Raw genomic sequence first — 21,471 nt, forward strand, 5'->3', positions numbered from 1 at the left:
GAAAATCGCCTGTCTCCCTAGACTGGAGTTGGCTTGCCTCGCCAATCCCGCCATCCAGGTGGCGAGGTATCAGGGACCGTCACTGTTGTTGTCACGGTGATTGTTGAGGTTGTAATCGCTGTTGAAAATGTCGATCCGGTCGATGAAGTCGCCAAACTTGAAGTCCAGGACGTACAACCGGTGGCTAGTGTCTGGGTGATCGTTTGAGTCGATACAGCAGGCTGTTGGGATGTTTGCGTCACGATAAATGTGCTGGTAATGATAGTGCTCGACACAGTCGATGTTTGAATCACGGTGGAGACACTCATCTCAGTAGTGGCTGGCACTGTCTTGGTTACTGTCGACACATTGGTTTGATACACTGTTTCAGTGACCCTTGGTAACGTGCTTGTCCACACTGATGTTGAAGTTACCGTCCTTGTTCCGGTGCTCCCTAGTATGCTGCTGACGAGTGTCGTTGTCGCCTTTACCGTTGGGGTCAGCGTACGAGACACAGTCTGTGTAGTCTCAGGGATATTTATTGTCCTCACAGCTGTTGAGACGACAGTCAATGTAGTGGATGGTACACCTGTTGTCCGAACTGATGTCACTGTGACTGTACTCCTGAGTATCGCCAGCGTCGTTGATGTGGTCGTAACAGTGGCAGTGCTTGTAGCCGTGCAGCTAGACTCAGTCTTGACCAAGACAGATGTACCGGTTACCGTGGCCGTAGTCCAAACAAGTGTTGTAGAAACCAACGTAGATGTTTTCTCGATCGTAATTGTCGAAACTGACGTCGGTCCTGGTGGTCCAGGAACAGTGACTGTGTTCGTTCTTCCTTGGACTGTTGATGTGATCACCGAAACACAAGTCGAGCCAGTGCCGACCACCGTCGATGTCGCATCTACTTGACTCGCACTTTTATCTGCACTCGTGACCATCGTAGTGGCTCCAGCAACGGTGCGTGTGAGAACCACAGTGGATGTCAATATGCTTGTAGAAGTCCATCCAGGAACTGTGATCGTGGAAACCACTGTTGTGGGTAATGTCACTGTTCCGAACGAGCCTATGCTCGTGACAGTTGGACCTGGCACAGTGACGGTCGAGGCAGTAGGTCCAAATGTAGGATCGGTGGTGATTCTCTCGGTCACTGTGATGATACTGCCTTGACAACTGCTCTGCTCACCCCCGTACCCTCCACCCCCGTATCCATCACCACCATATCCTCCACCACCATCGTAGCCTCTCGTAGTTGTCACCGAGTCGCCTCGAATCTGAAGTGGATTGGCAGATGCGAGTATGCTAGATTGCTGTTAGCCAAGTTGCTGCAAACACGTCATGTCGAGCTCTAGATTTCAATTATAAAATTGACACCCTCTGACAAAACTTGTAAATATTGGGAAACTATACTTGCCTTGTTGAGCATATGGCAAAGAGCCATGACTGGCCAAGTGAGGCATGCATGCTGGCCAAGGACGTCTGTATATGCGCTCTTTTGGTCCTTTTGGGAGATCGACCGACCTCTAGGCTTTGGTCAATAAGCGATTTTCATGGCATGCTGGCGAGGTTCGAGGTTATATATACAAAGCGCCAAAAACATGTTCATGCATTGTATTGCTGGAGACTTGTTCACCTTCCACGAACAGAGTCTCGAGGCGAACACATCATTGTTCCTGACGCTGTGTCGCTCCGGGGCAACTTCTGAGCTTGGTGGTCAGATGTAGTCCAGATGTACAGCATCACTACACAGCATCTTCGTAGTCCTAAGTGTGCCTTGCTTTGGCGACCAGGGCAGTGAGCCATCGTCGGACAACCTGGAAGCTAAGAATGACATTCAACACACCATTTCTGGTACCTACAGATCACGTTGCATCCTCGTGGCCACGACCAAAAGTCGGTATATAGTAGACTCGAATGTGTTGTCTCCAGGGGGAGTACAATACAAACAGGGTGTCTCAATCCGACGTTCCTGCACGCCCGGTATGTGGTAGAGTACAACACAACCAAGCCAGTCAAGTTATGAACATATTGAGTGAACGACAACCAGGCCACCGCAGGGATGCTTCTATCCGTCCTTTGGCGTCGTTATCTAGGTCGGTGAACTGTGAAGAAGGCCCCACGCTCTAGATGATCTCCCCAATGCCGTCCTATTAAACATTACAAGTCAAAGGTAAAACGTGAGTGGTGCAGGGATCTACTCCAAAGCAACCCGAAGAAATCATTGCTCGCAGAGGGTGACATCCATCAGGTCTATGCTCGCGGTCACTCACACACAACCAAACTTTGCAGAATGTTTTGATCAATAGTTTGGAACCTGGTCGGTGGTACAACATCTGAATGTTCTGCGCAGGGATGCTTGTGGTGGAGCCTGAAAGACGTGATGATCTGCCAATACCTGAGATGACTTCTGGCAGGTCCTTGTAAGGAGGACACCATGGTCGAGGTGCATTTCTGCCGATGTTAAGAATACAATTTCAAACAATCTTTTCGAAGGGCGTTGTTTAGGTGCAAACCAATTGGTTACACAGGGCTCGGTGACAATAGGTGGACCTTAAAGTGTGTAACGGAAGCGAGGATGGCGATGGCCTAGCATGCTCTCCTTGCCTTCTGTCAGACGATAATCCCGGTCACCCTTCGCTCTCTTGACATTTTCCCAGTGGCAATAAGTTATACCACTCGCAACAGTCAGAATACATAAGACAAGGGCGCCGATGTTGATGCTATGTCCTAAAACATAATCTGGGCTGAGGTAACCGAGTCAGAAAAGAATTAAGAAAGACTATGTTGTACTCACGCATCTTTTGACAAGTAGGTGAAGGTAGCTATGAAAGCTGCACAATTGCTGTTGTGGTTCAGCCTAGAGCGAAAATATAGGTTTATCGGACTCACGCAAATGCAATCTCGAAGCCTGTAGCCGTGGCTCTCACGAAATGAGGGGCTGTATTGTTAGAAAGCCAACCCATGACCCTGACAATGTAGTAAGTGGATGTTTGTGGGGGACAGGAAGGAGACACACATTGGTGAACACGGGAACACGCCGCAGGCGACGAAAAACGTCCCACCATAACGCACAGATGGGCGCTCAGCGGCGAGAAGCATGACGTATCCCACGATTGCCAACACGCAGCCCAGAATCATGAAGGGGCCTCGGACTTTGAGCTTGTCGGAGAGACCAGCAGTTATAAGGACCAGGAAAAAAGCGGCCATGTTAGGCGGTACCGTGAACAGTTGAGCTTTTGTACTTGAATATCCCAGAGCACTGATGATGGTGGGCAAAAATAGCGAAAAGCTCTAAGGACTGGTCAGTCACGAATCGTAATGGGGGAATGATGTAGGGTTACATATAAGGGTATCAGAAGGAAAAACCAGGCCAGCGAGCAAAACCATGTATTTGGGCTAAGAAATGCCATGCGAACCCAATGCCAGTCGAATTTCTCATGATCAACATCTTGTTCCGTGGCTGCACCGCTCGCATCAAGTCTCATTCGCTTTACGGCAAGAAGGCGCTCGTCGTCGGTGAGAAATTTACACTGGGCCGGTGTATGGGGCATGAAGCACAGAGCAAGCAGTCCAAAACACACTGTGATTGCACCTTCAATGAAGAAGATCCATGGCCATCGGTTGTAGCCACCATGCTTGATCTGGGCCAGACCGGACGCGAGTAGGCCACCAAAGGCGCCACTGAGCGGCGCTGCGCAATAGAAGAGGCCAATTCGAAACAGCATTTGGTGTCTTTCGTAGAACATGGCGAGATAGACAATCATGCCGCCTAGCAAGCCACCTTCAAACAAGCCTAAGAAGAATCGGGCGGCGATGAGCCCGCCATAAGATTTTGTGAACCCAAGGAACGTTGAGACGAGACCTAGGAGTATGAAGGTTAGACGAGGAGCTGAAACATGCGTATGACAAGAGAACTGGTGGATAGAAAGGCGAGGACAAACCCCAAAGAATGATCAAAGCTGGAAGGTAATTGCCAGCTTTGAAATATTTGACGACCCAATTCGAAGGGACGTCAACGAGGATGTAGGGGACGTAGAAGACGACTAAAGCAATATTGAATCTTGTCCCATACAGGTTGAGATCTTCTACAAGGCCATCAATTCTGGCATTGCCAATGTTGGACCGGTCAATGAAGGCAAATAGCCTTGTCAAGCCGCGAATTAGCTTTACTCGACTAGTATAGGATAGATGCGATAGAGAAGAACAGTGGAGGGGGGGGGGAGGGCACTCACCAGATGCCAAAGAGCCAGAAGATTATGTGTCTGTCAAATTTACGATCCAAGCGTTTGCTAAGAGCGGGATCTATATCCTCGACGGTTTCTGCATTCTGAGCGTTCTCCTGAAAGGTTTCTCCTTGTTTTTCAGGCGAGGGTTGCTCGACTCGCGTGGAGGTTGTGGATGAGTCGTCACGAGCTGCCATCAGGACGTCTATTCGCACAGTATCGTTCTTTACTTTTAGGTACCTCGCAAAGCCTATAACAAGAGGTAGGATTGCTTAGGAAACTGCGAAGCACAGTATCAAGAGGGGCGTTTTACTCCATTTCAAGATGGGACAATTTCGTTTCGGGGTTTTATCTTGATATGACGAAACCCACGACATGACGACGAAAGCATGTCGATCATTGTCAGGTTTGTGGGTATTCGGCACCTCAACTCATACAATTCTGCATAGAGTAAGTGACTAGGAATAGGATAGGCCAGGGTATGTTATGAGGAGGTGCGGAGAAGCAAACTTGGCGGGGTCTAGCAGGTGCTTAATTGGAGCAAGAAACCGTGAGGGATGAGGTTCTTGAGACTCTTGAGCGCGGTAAGAGGGGAGGCGAAGCCTTGGCTGAGATGGAGTGGTGGAACATGACGTCGAGATCAGGAGTGGCTTGTTGCCACGAGTCAGCACATCAACGGTATTTCATGCACCGATGTGAGATGTCCCTGATGTCCCTGGTGTCCCAGAGGTCCCTGACCACACTCGGTTGTTTATCATGTCCATCTCATCTACCAAGTCCGAGGGTGCCTGGTGGTCACGTTGTTTCTTGAAGTCGAATGAGGAGTGACAATGAGAGCACCTTCCATTCGGGGTCGATAGCACTCCTTCCCTCGGTACTTGTCAAGGATGTAGATCGCTCTTTCCATGGAATTATGATGATTAGCAATGCTGATCGACTGCAAGTGCATCCGTATGTACATGCAAGTACGGTACCTAAGTAGATATCTATCTAGGTTGGTACCTTCCTCTCATCAGCCTCCACAGGTAGACTCCAACCATTGCCCAGGAGATTCAAGATCGGGTATCAAGGTCATCACATTCGTCTCGTCATAGCACTCATTCCACGAACACAAGCCCGCTCCAAATGTCTAGACCTTGAAACTGCTCACGCCCATCTCGCCCGTCATCCAACATGGAACCTTTGAAAGGTTCATATAGCTAGAGCCCATCATCGCCATCTGGCGCAATCCATGAAAGACATCGCTGCCAGAGAAATTCAGATTAACTTGTGCTGATTCGTCTTGCGCTGGCCTTGAATCTTGCTCCACTGATTTCTTTTGGGCATCTTGAATTGTGACATGAAAATGATCCAATGCACAATGCTGAGAGTTGTTTTCGGGTCCGAATCGGATTTCCACGTCCTCAGACTTTGCTTCAATTCGAGATTTCGGTGGTAGGACTTGGCTGGTGGTTTTTTCTGCTTGGACTTGTGCATCCAGATGATAAACACTGTATGCCCCTCCGCCCGTGCCTGGTCTTCCATTCCCTTTCAAGTTTCTGATCGTGCGAAGAGATTTGGTTGTCAATTTAGTTGGTTCCAAAGCCCATCTTTGCTGCGCACGTGACAATGCTTTGGGGATCGCTTCGAGGATAATTCTTTTGGTTGCCACAAGGTCTAACTTGGCTGACAGGCTACCTGAACTGTCATGCATACCTTTTGACTGTCTAGGAGAGCTTTTGGATCCAGAAACCGACACGTAGATGTAGGGACACCCTCCTGGAAGTGCGATATACATAACTCTTCCGCTGTCTGTAGCATGCCTTGCTCTTCGGGGTACTCGCGCCCCCCGCGGAGTGAAAGCTGTTCCTGTGCTAATAAACAATCGGATGATAGACATGTCATCTGGTGCTGGTAGTCGGTGTAGATGATAGTGTGCCTTGACGAGTGGAGAGATCTCGCTGCGTAGTGAGGCGAGGAAGGTAGGAGCGGAAATGTGTGGGTAATCAGCCTCAGAAGTATCATGGCTCAGCTTCCGTCTCTTTCTGCCCCGGTCCCCTTCGTCTTGTGCGATTTGTTTGTCTTCTGACTCAAGTGGCACTAATTTGAGTGCACTCCACCTCAATGCGGTATCGTTTGCCTCGAGGTGCGCCATATCAATCATGGCATATTGTTGTAAAGTCAAGCCTCGTCTCCAGTCCCCATCAACAATTCGATCAATAACATCTCTCTTGCTGAGCTCGTCTGGATCTGTTTTCAAATTTTTCCAAAAGTCGTTCAACGCTCCAATGTCTTCGGCCGGCGCATGCAGGTAGTCTTCTTCTTCGGCTTCGTCGAACCCTCGGTTCCCGGCAAGGTACGGGTTGGTTGAGGTGGTCCATTGAATAGCAAGATCCACGATCGCATCTCGCGACAGTTTGTAAAGGGCCTTTGAGGCCATGACTGCCAAAATGAAAGAACACTGTGTATTAGAAGTTGAAGTCGAGCCTGCTGGTCTGCTCGAAGCGTCATTGTAAACAAACAAGATGCCATACTGAATTAGGAAGGTTAAGCGAGGCTTGGCAAATACCTGCTTCGAAATGTGAATTCGATCTCCTAAGCCATATCAAGCTGGACTGCTCTCTACAACCATTGCCTGGAGCTTGTGTGTGTTTATGTATCAAATTGAGAGGTGAAATATTGATGGTCCCTCGACGTGGTGCACAAGGAGAACGTGTCGGTATCACTCTATACTAGAAGGTTAGTAGACCGTACACGACACTTTGTGCTTCGCCGTGGTTCTTTGACAGTGTGGGGTGGGCGATTGCAACAACCTGCCCGTCAACTACGTGAACAGCACATGCTTCTCGAGATCTCCAGACGCTCAACCATCCGGAAAAGGGATGTCTCTGGGAAGGTGTGCTGCAAAGCAACTTGTGGAGACAGAGGGAGGATCAACGTGATGCCGGTAAACCAATCAGATCATGGATTCATGACGCGATCCGTCTAGAGACCACGATGGGGGTTCTTTACGAGAATGGGCCTGGATTTCGGCACTACCATCTTGGAATGGTGGAGTAGGCGAAAGTTGTCCTGGGATTAAGCAGGTTGCTGAATTGAGAAAGACACGTCCTAAACGTTGTCAGGTCGAGTTGAAGGAAGACGAAATATAAATACCAAGTGACACTTTGGGCAGTGGATTCGACAGCCTCGCAGGACGAACCAGTCAAGCCTGGGGCATTGGGGCTCCGGCCCTGCGCATAGTATCAAGGTATTGTGCGATGGCGAGACAGCCACTCTGAATATGAACAAGCGAGGTCATGAGTTTATCACGATGCCCATCATGCACGCATGCCCACGCTAGTTGCATGACCTCTTTGAAGACGTTTCCTTTCCTGACGAGTTCTGTCAAAAAGGGCACCACTTCCTCGTGTCCCTGCGGACATGCCACGCCTGGACAAAGAAGGACGCTGCTCAGTTGAGCAGACCCTAACCCTCCAGACTTGAGCATGGAGAGACATGACTAAAAGCTAAGTGAAGTTGTACTTAAAAGCCGGTGCACCCAAAACAGCCCCTCGGCGTTGTTGTCCAACGCTCAAGCGATGCTCCAGACTTTGAGTGTCAGAGACGTTGTACTATGTGATTAGGTTCTCGATGTGCTTAGAAATCCACGGCGGGATGCCCTTCGAAAGCGCCCTATAAAACTACGGCCACAGAACCGTCTGGACCCACAATCGGGAGGCCCCTTGGGTCCTTGGACAACTTGTAGCCAGTAACAGCCAGTAGACAGTCTATGGGAACCCTCGACAGTGGGTAACCAGTCGAATCGTCACGAAACGACACCAAAATTGCCATAAATGCCTATCACTGGTGGGATGTTTCTCCTAATTCGATCATCAAACCTTTTGTTCGCGTCATTTGGTCAAATTGTCGACTCTGTGCGCTCGCCCGGAGACAGACATTTGAATGTGATGAACTATTATGGATGATGATGATGATGAGTCGCATGACTTAGGGGATATCGAGGTACAGAAGGTTGAGTCATTGACCAGCTAACGCGTAAAGAACTCGCGTAATGTAACCTGTGATGCTTTTATGTAGAAGAGAAATATTATTATCCAGGGGGTAATTGTATCCCTTTGATGGAAAATGATTAGTCTTTGAATGAATTGTGTAAAGTGTGTGGGATCGGTAAGCGTTCGGAGAAAGCACCGCGGCTTTGTTGAGTTGCTCCGGGCGAGAGACAGCCAAACAACTCAATCTGAGGGGCACTCATGTCCGGGAATTTGGCCTGTTTGTGGTTGGTAGTGGGGGGCAGTTGATGTACAACCCACCGCCCACGGGCCACACTTTCTAGGCCTAAAGGGCAAAGTGATGACTCGTGCGGCAAAAACCCGCAGCAGTTCCTCCCACAAACGACTATTATTCCCGAGTTCTTGGCGCCGCCGCCACACCGAACACCGAGGGTTGGGAGGCACAAGGGCGCAAGGGCACGGGATATTACCCTCACACCTCATAATAATTGTACGAGCACATTGCATTGTACAGGCTGTAGGTTCCGGTGCAGCCCCGCCGTGCCCGTCTCTCTCCCACGCTTCGTCTTCGCTAATTGCACCACCAGGCCAACCCACCCCAAGCCTACCCGACAGGGTGCAGCTGAGGTCTGTCCACTCGCCTTCCTCACCACTACTATTTTCCCTCTTCCCCTCCTCTTTCCTCTTCCTCTGCTAAAATCACTCCATCTACAAACTGCGCCTGCGACTGCGACTGTCGCCCAACTATTCCTCCACCAGCGCCAACAGACATACTCACTCTTTCAGTCTGAATGTCGGGTCTGGAGTCACTCATGTCGCACACCTGATCGCTCTTTTACCCCCCACCTGACAAACTCGCACGGATTGCGAGAGTGCATTGAGTAGCAATTCAAACTGATCCTCTCACCACATCCTCACCGACACCACACCGATTTCCAGTCTTCCCACGTCTTCCTCATCGTGAGTGAGGAATATAGGCCACAAACTCTCTCGTTCAGCATACAATGTCAAGTTATCGAGGCCGAACCGGGCCCAACTTCTCCGAGTACCTGAACAACCTCAATTCGTTGCCCTCTCCTTACGACCCAGATCAATTCCAAACCGAGGAAATCGACGATCTTGCCATGTTCACCAACACTGACTTCACCCACTTTGATATTCCCCCTTTGGCCGATGATGCCCAGTTCAACTTCGATCTGAACGAGTCCAAGAACAACACCAGCGTCAAGTACGAAGATCTCCTTAGTGGATCCGAGCCCATTCAAGGCTTCCACCCGCAAACAATCCCAACAACAGCAGCCGAGTCAACCCAGTTCTTCGGTTCCTACAATACTCCCATCCAGCCCGCCCCGACTCCCGGCTATGGGAACATGGAGAACCGTTCCTCACCAACCTCCACCACAGGCGGCGGGCATCCAGCTCGTCCCAAAGCCGAGTCAACTGACAACCTCAATCTGAACACTGAAGAGCGGTCACGAATAGCTGCAGAAGAGGATAAGCGGCGTCGAAACACTGCAGCCAGCGCCCGATTTCGAATCAAGAAGAAGCAGAGAGAGCAAGCATTGGAATCGACCGTCCGAGAAGCTCAAGAGAAGAGCGCCAAACTCGAGGCGCGGGTCAACCAATTAGAGATGGAGAACAAATGGCTGAAGGACCTGATAACGGAGAAGAACGGAATGCAATCCAAGGAGGAGATGGCAGCGGCCTATCAAAAGTATCGCAAAGACAGTGAAGAGCGTGACCTGAAAGCTTCTGAACACACCACCGGTGTTGGAACCAAATAATCTGGTGACGAAACCCAAAGGGAAAATTTCCATGTTCTTTAGACTGTTTTATTCACGGTAGCCTTGGGCTTTGATTATGATACCAAACAAATCATATTCTTGCTACTCATTTCTTCTGTGCAATATCACTTAGAGTTGACTGATCAGGGCATGGTTCATGTAGCAGTGCATTCGATGGCCATCGACATACTCGACCATTCGTGCCAGCCATGTCATGCAGCCTCGCGAGTCATGCTTCAAAAGAGGAAAGAACAAGACAGCTGCGTCATTGTGCGGCTCAGCAGGCAACGCATCATTTATTGGTCACTCCTCTCAATGCTGGTAGACAGGGATGACGGTCTTGAATAGCCAGGCTATCTCATGAGTAGGTAAGGTCTACATAGCTATATCAGACATGGCTGGACGTCGTAATTGCAACACAGATCACCGATAATCGTAAGTGTGTGACTTGGAGCTCCAGAACCGAGGTACCATTTGCAAATGTATGCCTCTTACATAATGTGGTCAGTTTGTACCAGTCAGTGGTCACTATTCAACATTTGCTGTCGAGGGCCAAGGGACAGTGAACGTGGACGTGGACGTGGACGGTGAATGGGTGATTTAGAAATGATGTGTTCTGTGGCTGTACTGGGACCATTGTGCTGTATCATTTGCGTGTACGGAGTATACACGAAAGAGGGGTAAATGGCATTGAGGCAGGCATAATGCCAGGTGCTAAGCACAAAGCACTACGGAGTACTTACTGCCTGTGTATAGGTGCCTGACCGTAGCCCGTGCACCCTGGATATGCGTAATTGGCGGTTGGCTGTTCGATACCTATAGGCACCTACCTATCTACCTAATAAGTCTCATAATTAAAGGTCCTTAGCACCGTAGCTCGGGTACCCGACGATAGCCTCCTCGGCCTGGATTTGCCACGCTATTGGCCACGCAGTTTGCCTCCAAGTTCTGAACCACTAAACCCCACCAAGTGAAGAGTGTGACTGGCCAATTACCCTGGCATGCTGCCTACCTTACACTCACCAGTAACAAGTACGGAGTACCACCGAACCTAACCAGACTAAACACACTGCCAAACCGGCCAGACTGCCAGCCCCTCGTGACGCTGCCTTACGCGGTGAATGCGGACTACAAACTGCACTCAACATCACAGATTGATTTACTAATAATACCGTCGCAGTCTCACAACCTGCACAATACATCATTCATCTGTCTACGCGCTGCCACCACCTGCTTCGTTCCTCATCGTCTTTCATCTGCCAAACCCTGTCCTTGACCACCTCTTCTTCCTTTATCAGGCCACTCCGCACCACTGAAATCGCCTCGCCGCCTCGCCGCATCATCAGACCTTCGCACTTCTGCTCTACCTACAGCAACCTCAAGCCATTCAGCCATTTTCCACCATTACTGGCACACAACCCGTGCTCTGACACGCTCGCCGAGCGCTTCCTCTCCCCGATCCTCTAGCCATGTCCGTCTCGGTCGCTGAGCTTGACGCCACCGTCAAGGCCTTTCAAGAAGGCAAAGGCGACCTACAGAAACAGGCTCAGCAAAAGCTCAACGAGTTCAAATCCAATCCAGATGCCTGGTTGATGGTCGATAAGATTTTGCAAGAGGCTACATATCTTCCCACAAAATATCTCGGTCTGCAGGTGCTTGACGATGTCGTCAACACTCGTTGGAAGGTTCTCCCACGCGAACAATGCTTGGGTATCCGAAACTTCGTGGTCAACCAGATCCTGTCCTCCTCAGAAACCGAAGAGTCTCTCAAGGCCAACAAGCTCTTCATCAACAAACTCGATCTAACTCTTGTCACCATCCTCAAGCAAGAATGGCCACACAACTGGCCCACCTTCATCAATGAGATCATCTCCGCCTGCCACACCGGCTTGTCCGTCTGTGAAAACAACATGAGCATCCTGCGTTTATTGTCCGAAGAGGTCTTTGATTTCTCCCAGGACCAAATGACTTCGACAAAGGCTAAGAACCTCAAGACCACCATGTGCGCCGAGTTCTCCTCCATCTTCCAACTCTGCAATGAAGTCCTCACCACCGCCAATTCCATTTCTCTCGTCAAGGCCACTCTGGAAACCCTCCTCCGTTTCCTCAATTGGATCCCCTTGGGCTTCATCTTCGAGACCAAACTCATCGATACCCTCGTCTCGCGCTTCCTCGAAGTCGATCAGTTCCGAAACATCACCCTCAAGTGCTTGACCGAGATTGGAGGCCTGCAACTTGGCCAACAATACCAGTACGACGACAAGCTCGTCCAGATGTTTACCGAAACATTGACCGTCGTTGCGCGTACACTCCCTCTCGAAACCGATTTCCGCGATGCGTATGCCAGGGCTGGGCCGAGAGAGCAGGAGTACATTCTCAACCTCGCCATCTTCCTTTGCAACTACTTCTCTGTCCATCTCCAGACCATTGAACGACTGCCAAATACCGACTACCTCCTGCATGGCCACTTCTACTTGATCAAGATCAGTCTGATTGACGACCGAGAGATCTTCAAGATCTGCCTCGAATATTGGACAAAGTTGGTCCAGGAGCTGTACGAGGAGATGCAGCAACTTCCCATCAATGAGATCAACCCACTTGTGGCCATGGGTGGAAGCACACTGTCCAACGGCGGTGCTCCACACCCCAGCACATTGGCGAATTATCCCCTCCGTAAGCACAAATATGCTCAAGTCTTGTCCAGCCTTCGCTCCGTGATGGTCGAGAAGATGGTGCGTCCTGAAGAAGTGCTCATCGTCGAGAATGACGAAGGAGAGATTGTACGTGAATTCGTCAAGGAGAGTGATACCATTCAGCTGTACAAAACCACTCGTGAATGCCTGGTCTATCTCACCCACTTGGACGTCGTCGATACCGAGAATATCATGTCAGACAAGCTGCAGAGACAGGTGGATGGCTCAGAATGGTCCTGGAACAATTGCAACACCCTATGCTGGGCGATCGGCTCGATATCTGGTGCCATGAACGAAGAAACCGAGAAGCGCTTCTTGGTCACGGTAATCAAGGATCTCCTCGGTCTGACCGAAATGAAGCGCGGCAAGGACAACAAGGCAGTCGTGGCCAGTAACATCATGTATATCGTGGGACAATATCCTCGATTTCTCAAGGCTCATTGGAAGTTTCTGAAGACAGTCGTCAATAAGCTGTTCGAGTTCATGCACGAGACCCACGAGGGCGTGCAAGATATGGCGTGCGACACATTCATCAAGATCGCAAACAAGTGCAAGCGTCACTTTGTCGCTCTTCAACCTGGTGAGACAGAGCCATTCATTGACGAAATTGTTCGCAACATGCGCAAGATCACCTGCGACTTGACCCCCCAGCAGATCCATACTTTCTACGAAGCTTGTGGCTACATGATTAGTGCCCAGGGCCAAAAGAGCGTGCAAGATCGTCTGATTGACAATCTGATGAGTCTTCCCAACCAGGCTTGGGATTCAGTGATCCAGCAAGCAAATGCCGATCCTTCGATTTTACAAGACGCCGATACGATCAAGGTTGTGGGAAACATCATGAAGACCAACGTCGCAGCCTGCTCGTCTATTGGAAGTTACTTCTATTCTCAGATCGGCCGGATCTACCACGACATGCTTAACATGTACCGGGCTTCGAGTCAATTGATTTCTGACTCGGTGGCATCAGGCGGTAAGGACCCACTCGCTACCATATTTTCTCATGCTAACAATATCCCAGGTAATGTCGCCACAAAGACGCCTAAAGTTCGAGGCCTGCGTACCATCAAGAAGGAGATTTTGAAGTTGGTCGACATCTATGTTCAAAAGGCCGATGATCTGCAAATGGTCAATGACAGCATGGTGCCACCCTTATTGGACGCCATTCTCCTGGATTACCAACGCAATGTGCCAGATGCGAGAGATGCCGAGGTGTTGAGTGTCACCACTACAATTATCCACAAGCTACATGTACGTTGGAGCCCCAAGCGATCTCGGCACATGGTCAGAGGCAGTGATGCAAGGAAGGAAACATTTGCTAACAGATTGCAGAATCTCATGGATGACAAGGTCTCGCCAATTATGGACAGCATCTTTGAATGTACCCTTGAAATGATCAACAAGGATTTCCACGAATACCCAGAGTTCCGAGTCGAATTTTTCAAGTTGCTGCAAGCGATCAACCTCTTCTGCTTCCCCGCTCTCCTGAAACTAGATGGACGACAGTTCAAGTTTGTCATTGACTCTTGCATGTGGGCCAGCAAACACGACAACCGCGAAGTCGAAAACACCGGTCTCTCCATGTGTCTTGAGCTCATCAACAACATGGCGGAGACCGAGCCTCAGACAGCAGGAATCTTCTTCCAACAATTCTACATCTCCATCCTCCAGGACGTGTTTTTCGTTCTTACAGACTCTGACCACAAGGCAGGGTTCAAGTCGCAGTGTATGCTGTTGGCACGCATGTTTCAATTAGTGGAGCAGAACAAGATCTCTCAGCCGCTGTATCAGCCAGATCAAGCAGCACCTGGAACTTCGAATAAGCAGTACGTCAGCGACTTCACTGCACGACTCCTACAGAATGCCTTTTCCAATCTCAAGGAGGTCCAAATTCAGCATTTTGTTAATGGCTTGTTTGCGCTGAATGAGGATGCTACCAAGTTCAAGACACACCTCCGAGACTTTTTGATCTCACTAAAAGAGTTTGCGGATGACAACGCCGAACTCTACGCAGAAGAGAGAGAACAGGAGAAGAAGAACATGGCAGACGCTGAGCGCGAGAGGGCGATGAAGGTCGGAGGCCTCATCAAGCCATCTGAATTAGATCAAGATGATGAGCTGTGACTAGAAGAAGAACTACGAACCGAGTTCGTGAAGCCTTCGGGAGAACAGCCGGAGGAACCGTCTGTCGCACACTATGCTATGGAGCAGCCCAGTCCACAAGACGAGTATGAAGACGGATGGCTGTTTTACAAGGTGTAAACAGATGTGATGTGACCGGGACGGGCCCAGCCGGGGCAGGACGGAGCACGGGAGAGGGGACGCCGCCCATGGGCTCGGATGCGAGCAGACGAGAGATTACATTGTATGACGTGTTTCCTATTTCTTCGGCCTTGTCAAGATACCATAAAAGTGCAATTGGGCCAGGACTGAGCATTGGGGCAAGTGGTGGATGTCTAGGTAGAAACTTGCTGGGGTGCTGGTCAGAACAGGAGATGACGACGCAGGTCATCTCCTGACCAGACCTCTCAAGCATGCATATGCAGTAAGACGTGAGAAAGGTTTAGAATACAGCAAAGGTTCAAGACAGGAGAGAATTGTATCAGCATTCATCATGTCTGGCCATAAATCAATCATGACAGGTAAGGATGGAGGTGGAGGCGGATCGTCCAGCAGCGCCCGTCGAGTCGTTAAAGGGCATGGTTGCGCCTGACCTTCTTAATGCGGCTGGCTGCAGCAAACATGGTCCCCTCCACCACGTCCACCACGTCCACCATCTCCAACCATCTCCATTACCACCCATCATCAACGTCACTTGACCTCTCTTGGACAGCCCTACACCTTTTCGTCTTTTCGTCTCGTGGCCCTTGGTCGACAATCTCACTCTCACCGTCATTCCAAGTTCTTTCCAAACGTCCACCCGACCTTTACCGACGACGATCAGATCCCACCACCTCAGCCGACTACACGCCACACACGTGCCACTACCCTGCACCTGCATGGGTGTGATCTGACAACTGTTATCAACCCCAGTAACCTCAAAGCTGGGATTCGGTCAAGTTCTAGTACCCTTCCAGTGTTCCTCGCCTTTCTATTTAAGGCTTTGAAATTGTCGAACCTCCTCGCCACCACAAAGACGCAGGCCAAGTCATAGTCACACGAAGGAGAAAGAAGACTAGCCTAAACCCCCACCTAAATCAACACACATTACAGCCATGGCCTCATCAAGATCCTCTCCTACCCCATCATCTCAGTCGCGCACCCCTTTCAGTCCTCAGAACGGTTCAGGGACGACTGGAAGCACAAGAAGCCCTATGCGTGGACAACGACTCGCAGCTGGGTCCGCCACCCAGACAATTACATCCTCTGACGTTTCCTCATCCCATTCACCCTCACCCGACCGCCTCGTCCTCCGTCTCCGCGGTGCACACGACGCATCTACTCGAAGCCCGCGACGTCAAATCACATGGGCCGAAGACGTTATCGACAATGAGGGTCTCGGACGCAAATCCAGCAAGGTGTGCTGCATATACCACAAGACGAGGGAGTTTGGAGAGAGCTCAAGTGAGGACGACAGTTCCAGCGACTCAAGCGATGACAGTGACGCTGGTGGAAGCGACAGCCCTGACGACGGCGGCGCCAGAATGAGCGGCAATAGAAGAGGAAGAAAAGCTGGCCACAATCACGGTCATGGACATGGAGATGACTGCGATCATGCTGGAGACTCCGGTGGCAAGGGAAAGGGAAAGAGTACTGGCAAGAGGAAGCCCAGTCCCAATGCTTACGAAAAGATGCCAAAATACTCCACCAACAAGACCAGCTAAATGGCATGGAGCGTGGTAGGCTGGATAGCCTATCTGCCAGCCAAGATTGAAGGCGCTGATTTCAATTTCCAGGATGTGCCGCCATGCCCTGGACATTTGTCAGTCTCATACGTCAAACACGAGCAAGGCCCACACGAATTTGTCGTAGGGCTTGGTCACCTTTCGTCTGTTCGACCTCGGCTTCCACAACGACACTGACCCCTCTAAGACCAACGGCGGGCGGGTCTGCGACCCGATTTCACGGTCGTTTGTTCCTCGGCTAAAAACTTTTGTTCCATGTTCGCGAATGGTTATCCCCTACGTCCAGAGCGGTACTTGCGAGTCCCACCGGTTTGCAGCACCGGCTGCCCCGTTTATCAACCCCTGAGAGACATGTTTGCAGCAAGGGGCCATGATCAAAGGCTTGACACCTGTCTTGGTGGTCTCATTTGACTTTGCAGGGAATAGAAAAGAAGCCTCGAAATGTATGGAGATCCACATTGCAATCCACACATGGCAGTGGATCTCTATTCTCTCGCATTATGGGACAATGTCTGGCATCTACTTGGCTACAACATTGGCGAAGGTAGTCTTGAGGACATTATGGGTCAAACTCGATGAGATCTTTTACCTTCTCATGTGAACACGTGGGAGATGATGTCTCACGACGAGAATTGGCGCGAGCAAATTCTCCTCGTTACCCCAAAGATACAGGCCTAGAGGACTGTGGGCGAAGTACGGAGTATGCCCACTGTACTATCGCTTAACGTAACCGACTAACGGCCTAGTCTACCGCACACAGGCTTCCCTACCGCAAGCTTCAGGTAGATTTGTGGGCCTTGCTGTCGGGGGCTGTCATTGCGATGTACTCTGTATGCTGGCACGCTGGTACGCTTGGCTCTTGGATAGCTGCACTCCGCAAAGCAGAGATTATCTTTGCGGGTTAGACCCCATTACTCCGGAAGAACTAGATACAGGTACCGGGGCTAGCGAGCTCCACTCGTCCGTCTGACAGGATGACTCTCGAGTCTGGAATGCGTCTATCGAGACATCGTCCCTGATCTAAGCGAATCTCGTTTCGTGCCGGACGAGCCATGAGTTCGTCCTGTACGGAGTAAGTTACGACTACTCCGTACAAGTTGCAACTCACGAGTGCGCCAGACCACGCTTCTCCAACGGGGTTCTGCATCCCACCTTACTATCCTGGGGTGGTAACACGAGATGGCAACCATCATGTCCAATAGCATTGTGTCTCACGATGGGGACGGCCCGCCCTTCAGGGGAGGACGCAAATCAGCCTCCCAGGTAGGTATCAAAGAACTAAATCATCTGAAGTCCTTTTTGGGACCTTTTCCGGTCGCAATTGCCTCTGTAATCATGTACAGTATAAGCACCTTCCATTGCACCTTCGAACCTAGTCGCTCTTTCCAGCCATGGGAGGTTACAGCAACAAACCTGCAGGCAACTCGCCCTGGTCTGGGATTAGGGTGACGCCGCCCTGTGTTCACCACTGGCTCACCCAACCCCTAAGTTAGTATATGTGTACTTCATAGTAAGAAGTCGACCTGTCATTATTGGGTCAGGCTTCGAGCTGCTTCTCTAATTCGAAGCGTATGTCTACACCGCAATGCTTGCAGAATAAAGTCTTGATTTATGTATTGTATCAGTGCAATGGACACATGCATTGACCGCTTGTCCATTGTGCTTTTGATATTCACCAACATTGGAAGGTTGTTGGGGATGCAACGACTTGGTCATGCCCTTCAGTCTCGTAATTATGGCAGATCTTCAGTTTAGACTGGGCCCCATATTAAAAGCGGCCTGCTTTGGCATCGTAGGCTCGAATCTTGGCATTCCTGTTAGGCGTGGTCGGCCTCTCCCTCTTTCTTCAACTCTACTATCAGCCTGATGTCGTTCATGTTTCTCGAAAAATGTCACACTCTCTGGTTTGTGTCTTCTGACCTATCCCGGCATGTGGCAGCTGTCATACCCATTATTACCCTCCGCCGTCAATGATCATCATCTGGTTCTGGCCGCTGTCAATCAACAGCATGTCACAGACTGATGATCGACGGCCGACGGGCGGCGAGCCAAACCAGAATCATCATCATGACACTTTCGAACAGCCATGCGACTCATAGATGCGACTCAACAACAGTCAGACGCACACCCTTGTCCGTTTGACCCTGCAATCAGCCCTCGCTTTACGGCCACACCTTCCGGCCCCTCGGAAGGTCAACGCGGCCAAGGACTCACTAGTTGTTAGCATGCCTCGGAGCGTTTCCGTGTCTTCAATAGACTCAGGCTATACAGGCGAGGTTTTCAAACGTCAAGTCCTCAAATACACAAGGCAGGTACCGCGGACAGACGCACATGGAAAACGTCACACCATGAGAAGCATCCTCATTACACTAACGAGTTCTTGATATGACGGAATCGCCTTTCCCATTGCCCCGGGTCCACACCACCATTGGTCTCTGCATGTGGCGATCCCTGTCTGGTCGATTCTACAATACATCCAATCGCTCATGCAGGACAAGTTGCACTTCTGGTTCACGCTATACGAAGCTATCTATCGTTCATGCTTTGATATGATTGACCACCAGGCCGCTGGCCCCTTGTATGCAGATATTTCCCATTGAAGAAGCAAAGGTCCCGGATCAAGCGAGTCCTAGCGAAGAATCCGCATACCCGCCTCCACAGTTCCCTCTCTTGTTCCACGCTTCATATCATCTTGCCATGTGCTTCAAGAGGAAAGCTTGGTCTGTCACTGAGACAATGCAAGCTAATCAACTGCGCTCACACTTCACTGCAAACGCGGCCTAGTCACTTACTTACCAACCCGCACTCTAGTTCCAGGTTACGGGGAAATCTTATGGAGCCTCCTGGGGAAATGCAACCAGCCCTTGGCATTGTTCACCATGATGCCTCCCTTGTCCCTTATGAACAGATGGTGGTAAATTAATTCGTTTCCATCGATAAAAATTCGTTTGGTGTGTACGGAGCATCTTGATGCCTCCTCTGCCCCTCCAAACCCATGTGGCCTCACCCACAAATTGAAAAATATAACATCTTCTTACCCCTTACCCATACCCCAGTTCTTCGGCGTTAAATTCTGATTCTGATTCTGATTCTCTACGCGGAATGCTCGTTACGAATCTGGCATTTGTTCTCCCCTCGTTTTGTTCTCATCATGCCAATCTCGGAATCCCAAGGACGAACACTCGAAATCGTCGAGAGGGTAGCCTCGACCTTCTCTCTCCTCGGCACTGCCTTTATAGTTACCACGTTTATCTTGGATAGCAACTTCAGGAAACCTATCAATCGACTCGTTTTCTTCGCAACATGGGGCAATCTATTGGCCAATGTCGGGACTCTCATCTCGAGGTCCGCCATCCATATGGGTTCGACTTCTCCATTATGCCAGGCTCAGTCATTTCTCATCCAATGGTGAGTCACACAACAATTCCTCTATCCCTTTCTCTTGCCCAAGACGCTGACTGTTGATCTTGCAATAGGTTCATGCCAGCTGACGCACTTTGGACTTTTGCTATGGCCTGTAATGTCTATCTATCCTTCTTTCGCCATTATGACTCGAGCCAGTTGAGAAGGCTAGAATGGACATATTTTGGTGCATGTTATGGTGTTCCATTGATACCAGCTCTAACATTTCTTTTTGTGAGCACACCAAGCAGAGGCAAGATCTATGGGGATGCAGTGGTAAGTCCAAGTCCTTGTCTATCTATACCCAAAACTCTCCAAAGATATTTCCACGCTAACAAATGTCTTAAAGCTCTGGTGCTGGATTTCACCCAAATGGAGCGTTCTCCGGATCGCCGCATTCTACGGCCCCGTATGGATCGTCATCTTGACAACGATAGTTATCTATATACGAGTCGGGGTCGTCATCTTGAAGTGGCGCAAGAAACTCATTTCCATCAACGAAAGCACGTCACGCGACTTTGCAATGAAGGAATTCACACCACCTGCACCACCACCGCCACAAGGGTCGGAGATCCGTTGTGAGGTCACCGTCACCAGTCAGTTGCACGATACGTCAGACTACTATTCAAAATCACAAGGCCCGAACTCTCCACGGAGCACACACATCGAAGAGACAGAGGTACCTGATGCAATACGAGAGCGACACTCTGTCATCACGCCGTCCCAGCCATCGTTCCGGGGAATTCAGACTACCGTGGCAGCAGCGCGACCTCCTATTCGGACTCTCGATGCCAATAAGGCGACATTAAGCTATTGCAAGACATCTCTACTCTTCTTTTTTGCCCTTCTCTGTACATGGTACGTGATCTATTCGACCATTATACCTTACCTTCTTGCCAGTCCCTCACCTTCTTTCCCCTCTGCCTGCCCTACCTTACCTCATGCTAGACACCGACCTAACCATCATCTTATGATCTCCAGGGTCCCATCCACCATCAACCGCGTCCACGCACTCATAAAGCCCGACGCCAACATCTTCGGCTTCGACCTCGCATCAAGCATAGTTCTCCCCTTACAAGGATTCTGGAATTTCATCATCTATGTAGTAACGAGCTTCGCAGCATGTAAAGCCATATTCCGACGGTTAAGATTCGAGTCCGGGCTGTTTCCATCACGACGACAAAACAACAATCCTTCACATACCCACTCGAATCCTCGACGAACCTCATCCTTGACCCTATCAAAACATAACCGTCGCAATACCCTAGAATCCGACGACACGAGAGCAGAGATTGCAATTGGATTTGAAACCAAGAATCGAATGGTGGATCATAGTTATACGAATCGCAGTTCGACCGATGATGAGATTTTGATTCAAGGAGGAGACGCGGAGAGGGGCGTGGGGTTTGATCGCAGATAAGGGGGGAGAGGGAGAGAGAGAGGGAGGGGGGAGATGTTACTTGTTGGCTTTGGTGTGGAAGTTTTAAAAGATTGGAAAGAGAGAGCTAGCTAGCTACATAGCTGGAAGGCAAGAGGGTGGCGTGGTGCATCCT

The 21,471-nt window shown here is 50.1% G+C and overlaps 6 protein-coding genes across 7 annotated transcripts; 4 read left to right on the forward strand and 2 right to left on the reverse strand.

Annotated features, from left to right (window-relative positions):
• Positions 1 to 17: 17 nt before the first annotated feature.
• On the reverse strand, positions 18 to 4,399 carry PV10_01515 (uncharacterized protein; the record flags this gene model as incomplete). The annotated part of the gene is made up of 7 exons (XM_016365733.1): positions 18 to 1,281; positions 2,774 to 2,821; positions 2,869 to 2,946; positions 2,996 to 3,270; positions 3,321 to 3,841; positions 3,921 to 4,123; positions 4,212 to 4,399. The coding sequence occupies 7 exons, from the start codon at positions 4,397 to 4,399 to the stop codon at positions 18 to 20; spliced, it is 2,577 nt and encodes an 858-aa protein (XP_016229382.1).
• A 721-nt stretch (positions 4,400 to 5,120) lies between these two features.
• PV10_01516 (uncharacterized protein) lies at positions 5,121 to 6,758 on the reverse strand. Its single transcript, XM_016365734.1, has one exon. The coding sequence runs from the start codon at positions 6,619 to 6,621 to the stop codon at positions 5,332 to 5,334; it is 1,290 nt and encodes a 429-aa protein (XP_016229383.1). The 5' UTR covers positions 6,622 to 6,758; the 3' UTR covers positions 5,121 to 5,331.
• Positions 6,759 to 8,721: 1,963 nt separating this feature from the next.
• On the forward strand, positions 8,722 to 10,087 carry PV10_01517 (uncharacterized protein). Its single transcript, XM_016365735.1, has one exon. The coding sequence runs from the start codon at positions 9,199 to 9,201 to the stop codon at positions 9,976 to 9,978; it is 780 nt and encodes a 259-aa protein (XP_016229384.1). The 5' UTR covers positions 8,722 to 9,198; the 3' UTR covers positions 9,979 to 10,087.
• Positions 10,088 to 11,157: 1,070 nt separating this feature from the next.
• On the forward strand, positions 11,158 to 15,310 carry PV10_01518. Of its 2 annotated transcripts, XM_016365737.1 has the most exons (3): positions 11,158 to 13,644; positions 13,693 to 13,922; positions 14,004 to 15,310. In XM_016365737.1, exons 1-3 carry the CDS (start codon positions 11,448 to 11,450, stop codon positions 14,793 to 14,795), a joined length of 3,219 nt encoding a protein of 1,072 aa, XP_016229386.1. In that variant the 5' UTR covers positions 11,158 to 11,447; the 3' UTR covers positions 14,796 to 15,310. The 2 variants fall into 2 exon arrangements, with proteins under 2 accessions (XP_016229386.1, XP_016229385.1); XM_016365736.1 differs by having other exon boundaries at positions 13,693 to 15,310.
• Positions 15,311 to 15,470: 160 nt separating this feature from the next.
• On the forward strand, positions 15,471 to 17,936 carry PV10_01519 (uncharacterized protein). The gene has a single exon (XM_016365738.1). It carries the CDS (start codon positions 15,887 to 15,889, stop codon positions 16,493 to 16,495), a length of 609 nt encoding a protein of 202 aa, XP_016229387.1. The 5' UTR covers positions 15,471 to 15,886; the 3' UTR covers positions 16,496 to 17,936.
• Positions 17,937 to 19,667: 1,731 nt separating this feature from the next.
• On the forward strand, positions 19,668 to 21,338 carry PV10_01520 (uncharacterized protein; the record flags this gene model as incomplete). Its single annotated transcript, XM_016365739.1, has 4 exons — positions 19,668 to 19,924; positions 19,993 to 20,194; positions 20,268 to 20,776; positions 20,900 to 21,338. 4 exons carry the CDS (start codon positions 19,668 to 19,670, stop codon positions 21,336 to 21,338), a joined length of 1,407 nt encoding a protein of 468 aa, XP_016229388.1.
• Positions 21,339 to 21,471: the final 133 nt, after the last annotated feature.

The sequence above is a fragment of the Exophiala mesophila genome (assembly GCF_000836275.1).
Source record: "Exophiala mesophila strain CBS 40295 unplaced genomic scaffold supercont1.1, whole genome shotgun sequence".
NCBI classification, from domain to species: Eukaryota; Fungi; Ascomycota; class Eurotiomycetes; order Chaetothyriales; family Herpotrichiellaceae; genus Exophiala; species Exophiala mesophila.

What these genes read in the sequence shown, in the direction of transcription:
- PV10_01518 (XM_016365736.1), top strand. Translation starts at nt 11,448, where the DNA reads ATGTCCGTCTCGGTCGCTGAGCTTGACGCCACCGTCAAGGCCTTTCAA. An exon ending in TGACTCGGTGGCATCAGGCG is followed by an intron (nt 13,645 to 13,692) that starts GTAAGGACCCAC and finishes ACAATATCCCAG; the next exon opens with GTAATGTCGCCACAAAGACG.
- PV10_01517 (XM_016365735.1), top strand. Translation starts at nt 9,199, where the DNA reads ATGTCAAGTTATCGAGGCCGAACCGGGCCCAACTTCTCCGAGTACCTG.
- PV10_01516 (XM_016365734.1), bottom strand. Translation starts at nt 6,621, where the DNA reads ATGGCCTCAAAGGCCCTTTACAAACTGTCGCGAGATGCGATCGTGGAT.
- PV10_01519 (XM_016365738.1), top strand. Translation starts at nt 15,887, where the DNA reads ATGGCCTCATCAAGATCCTCTCCTACCCCATCATCTCAGTCGCGCACC.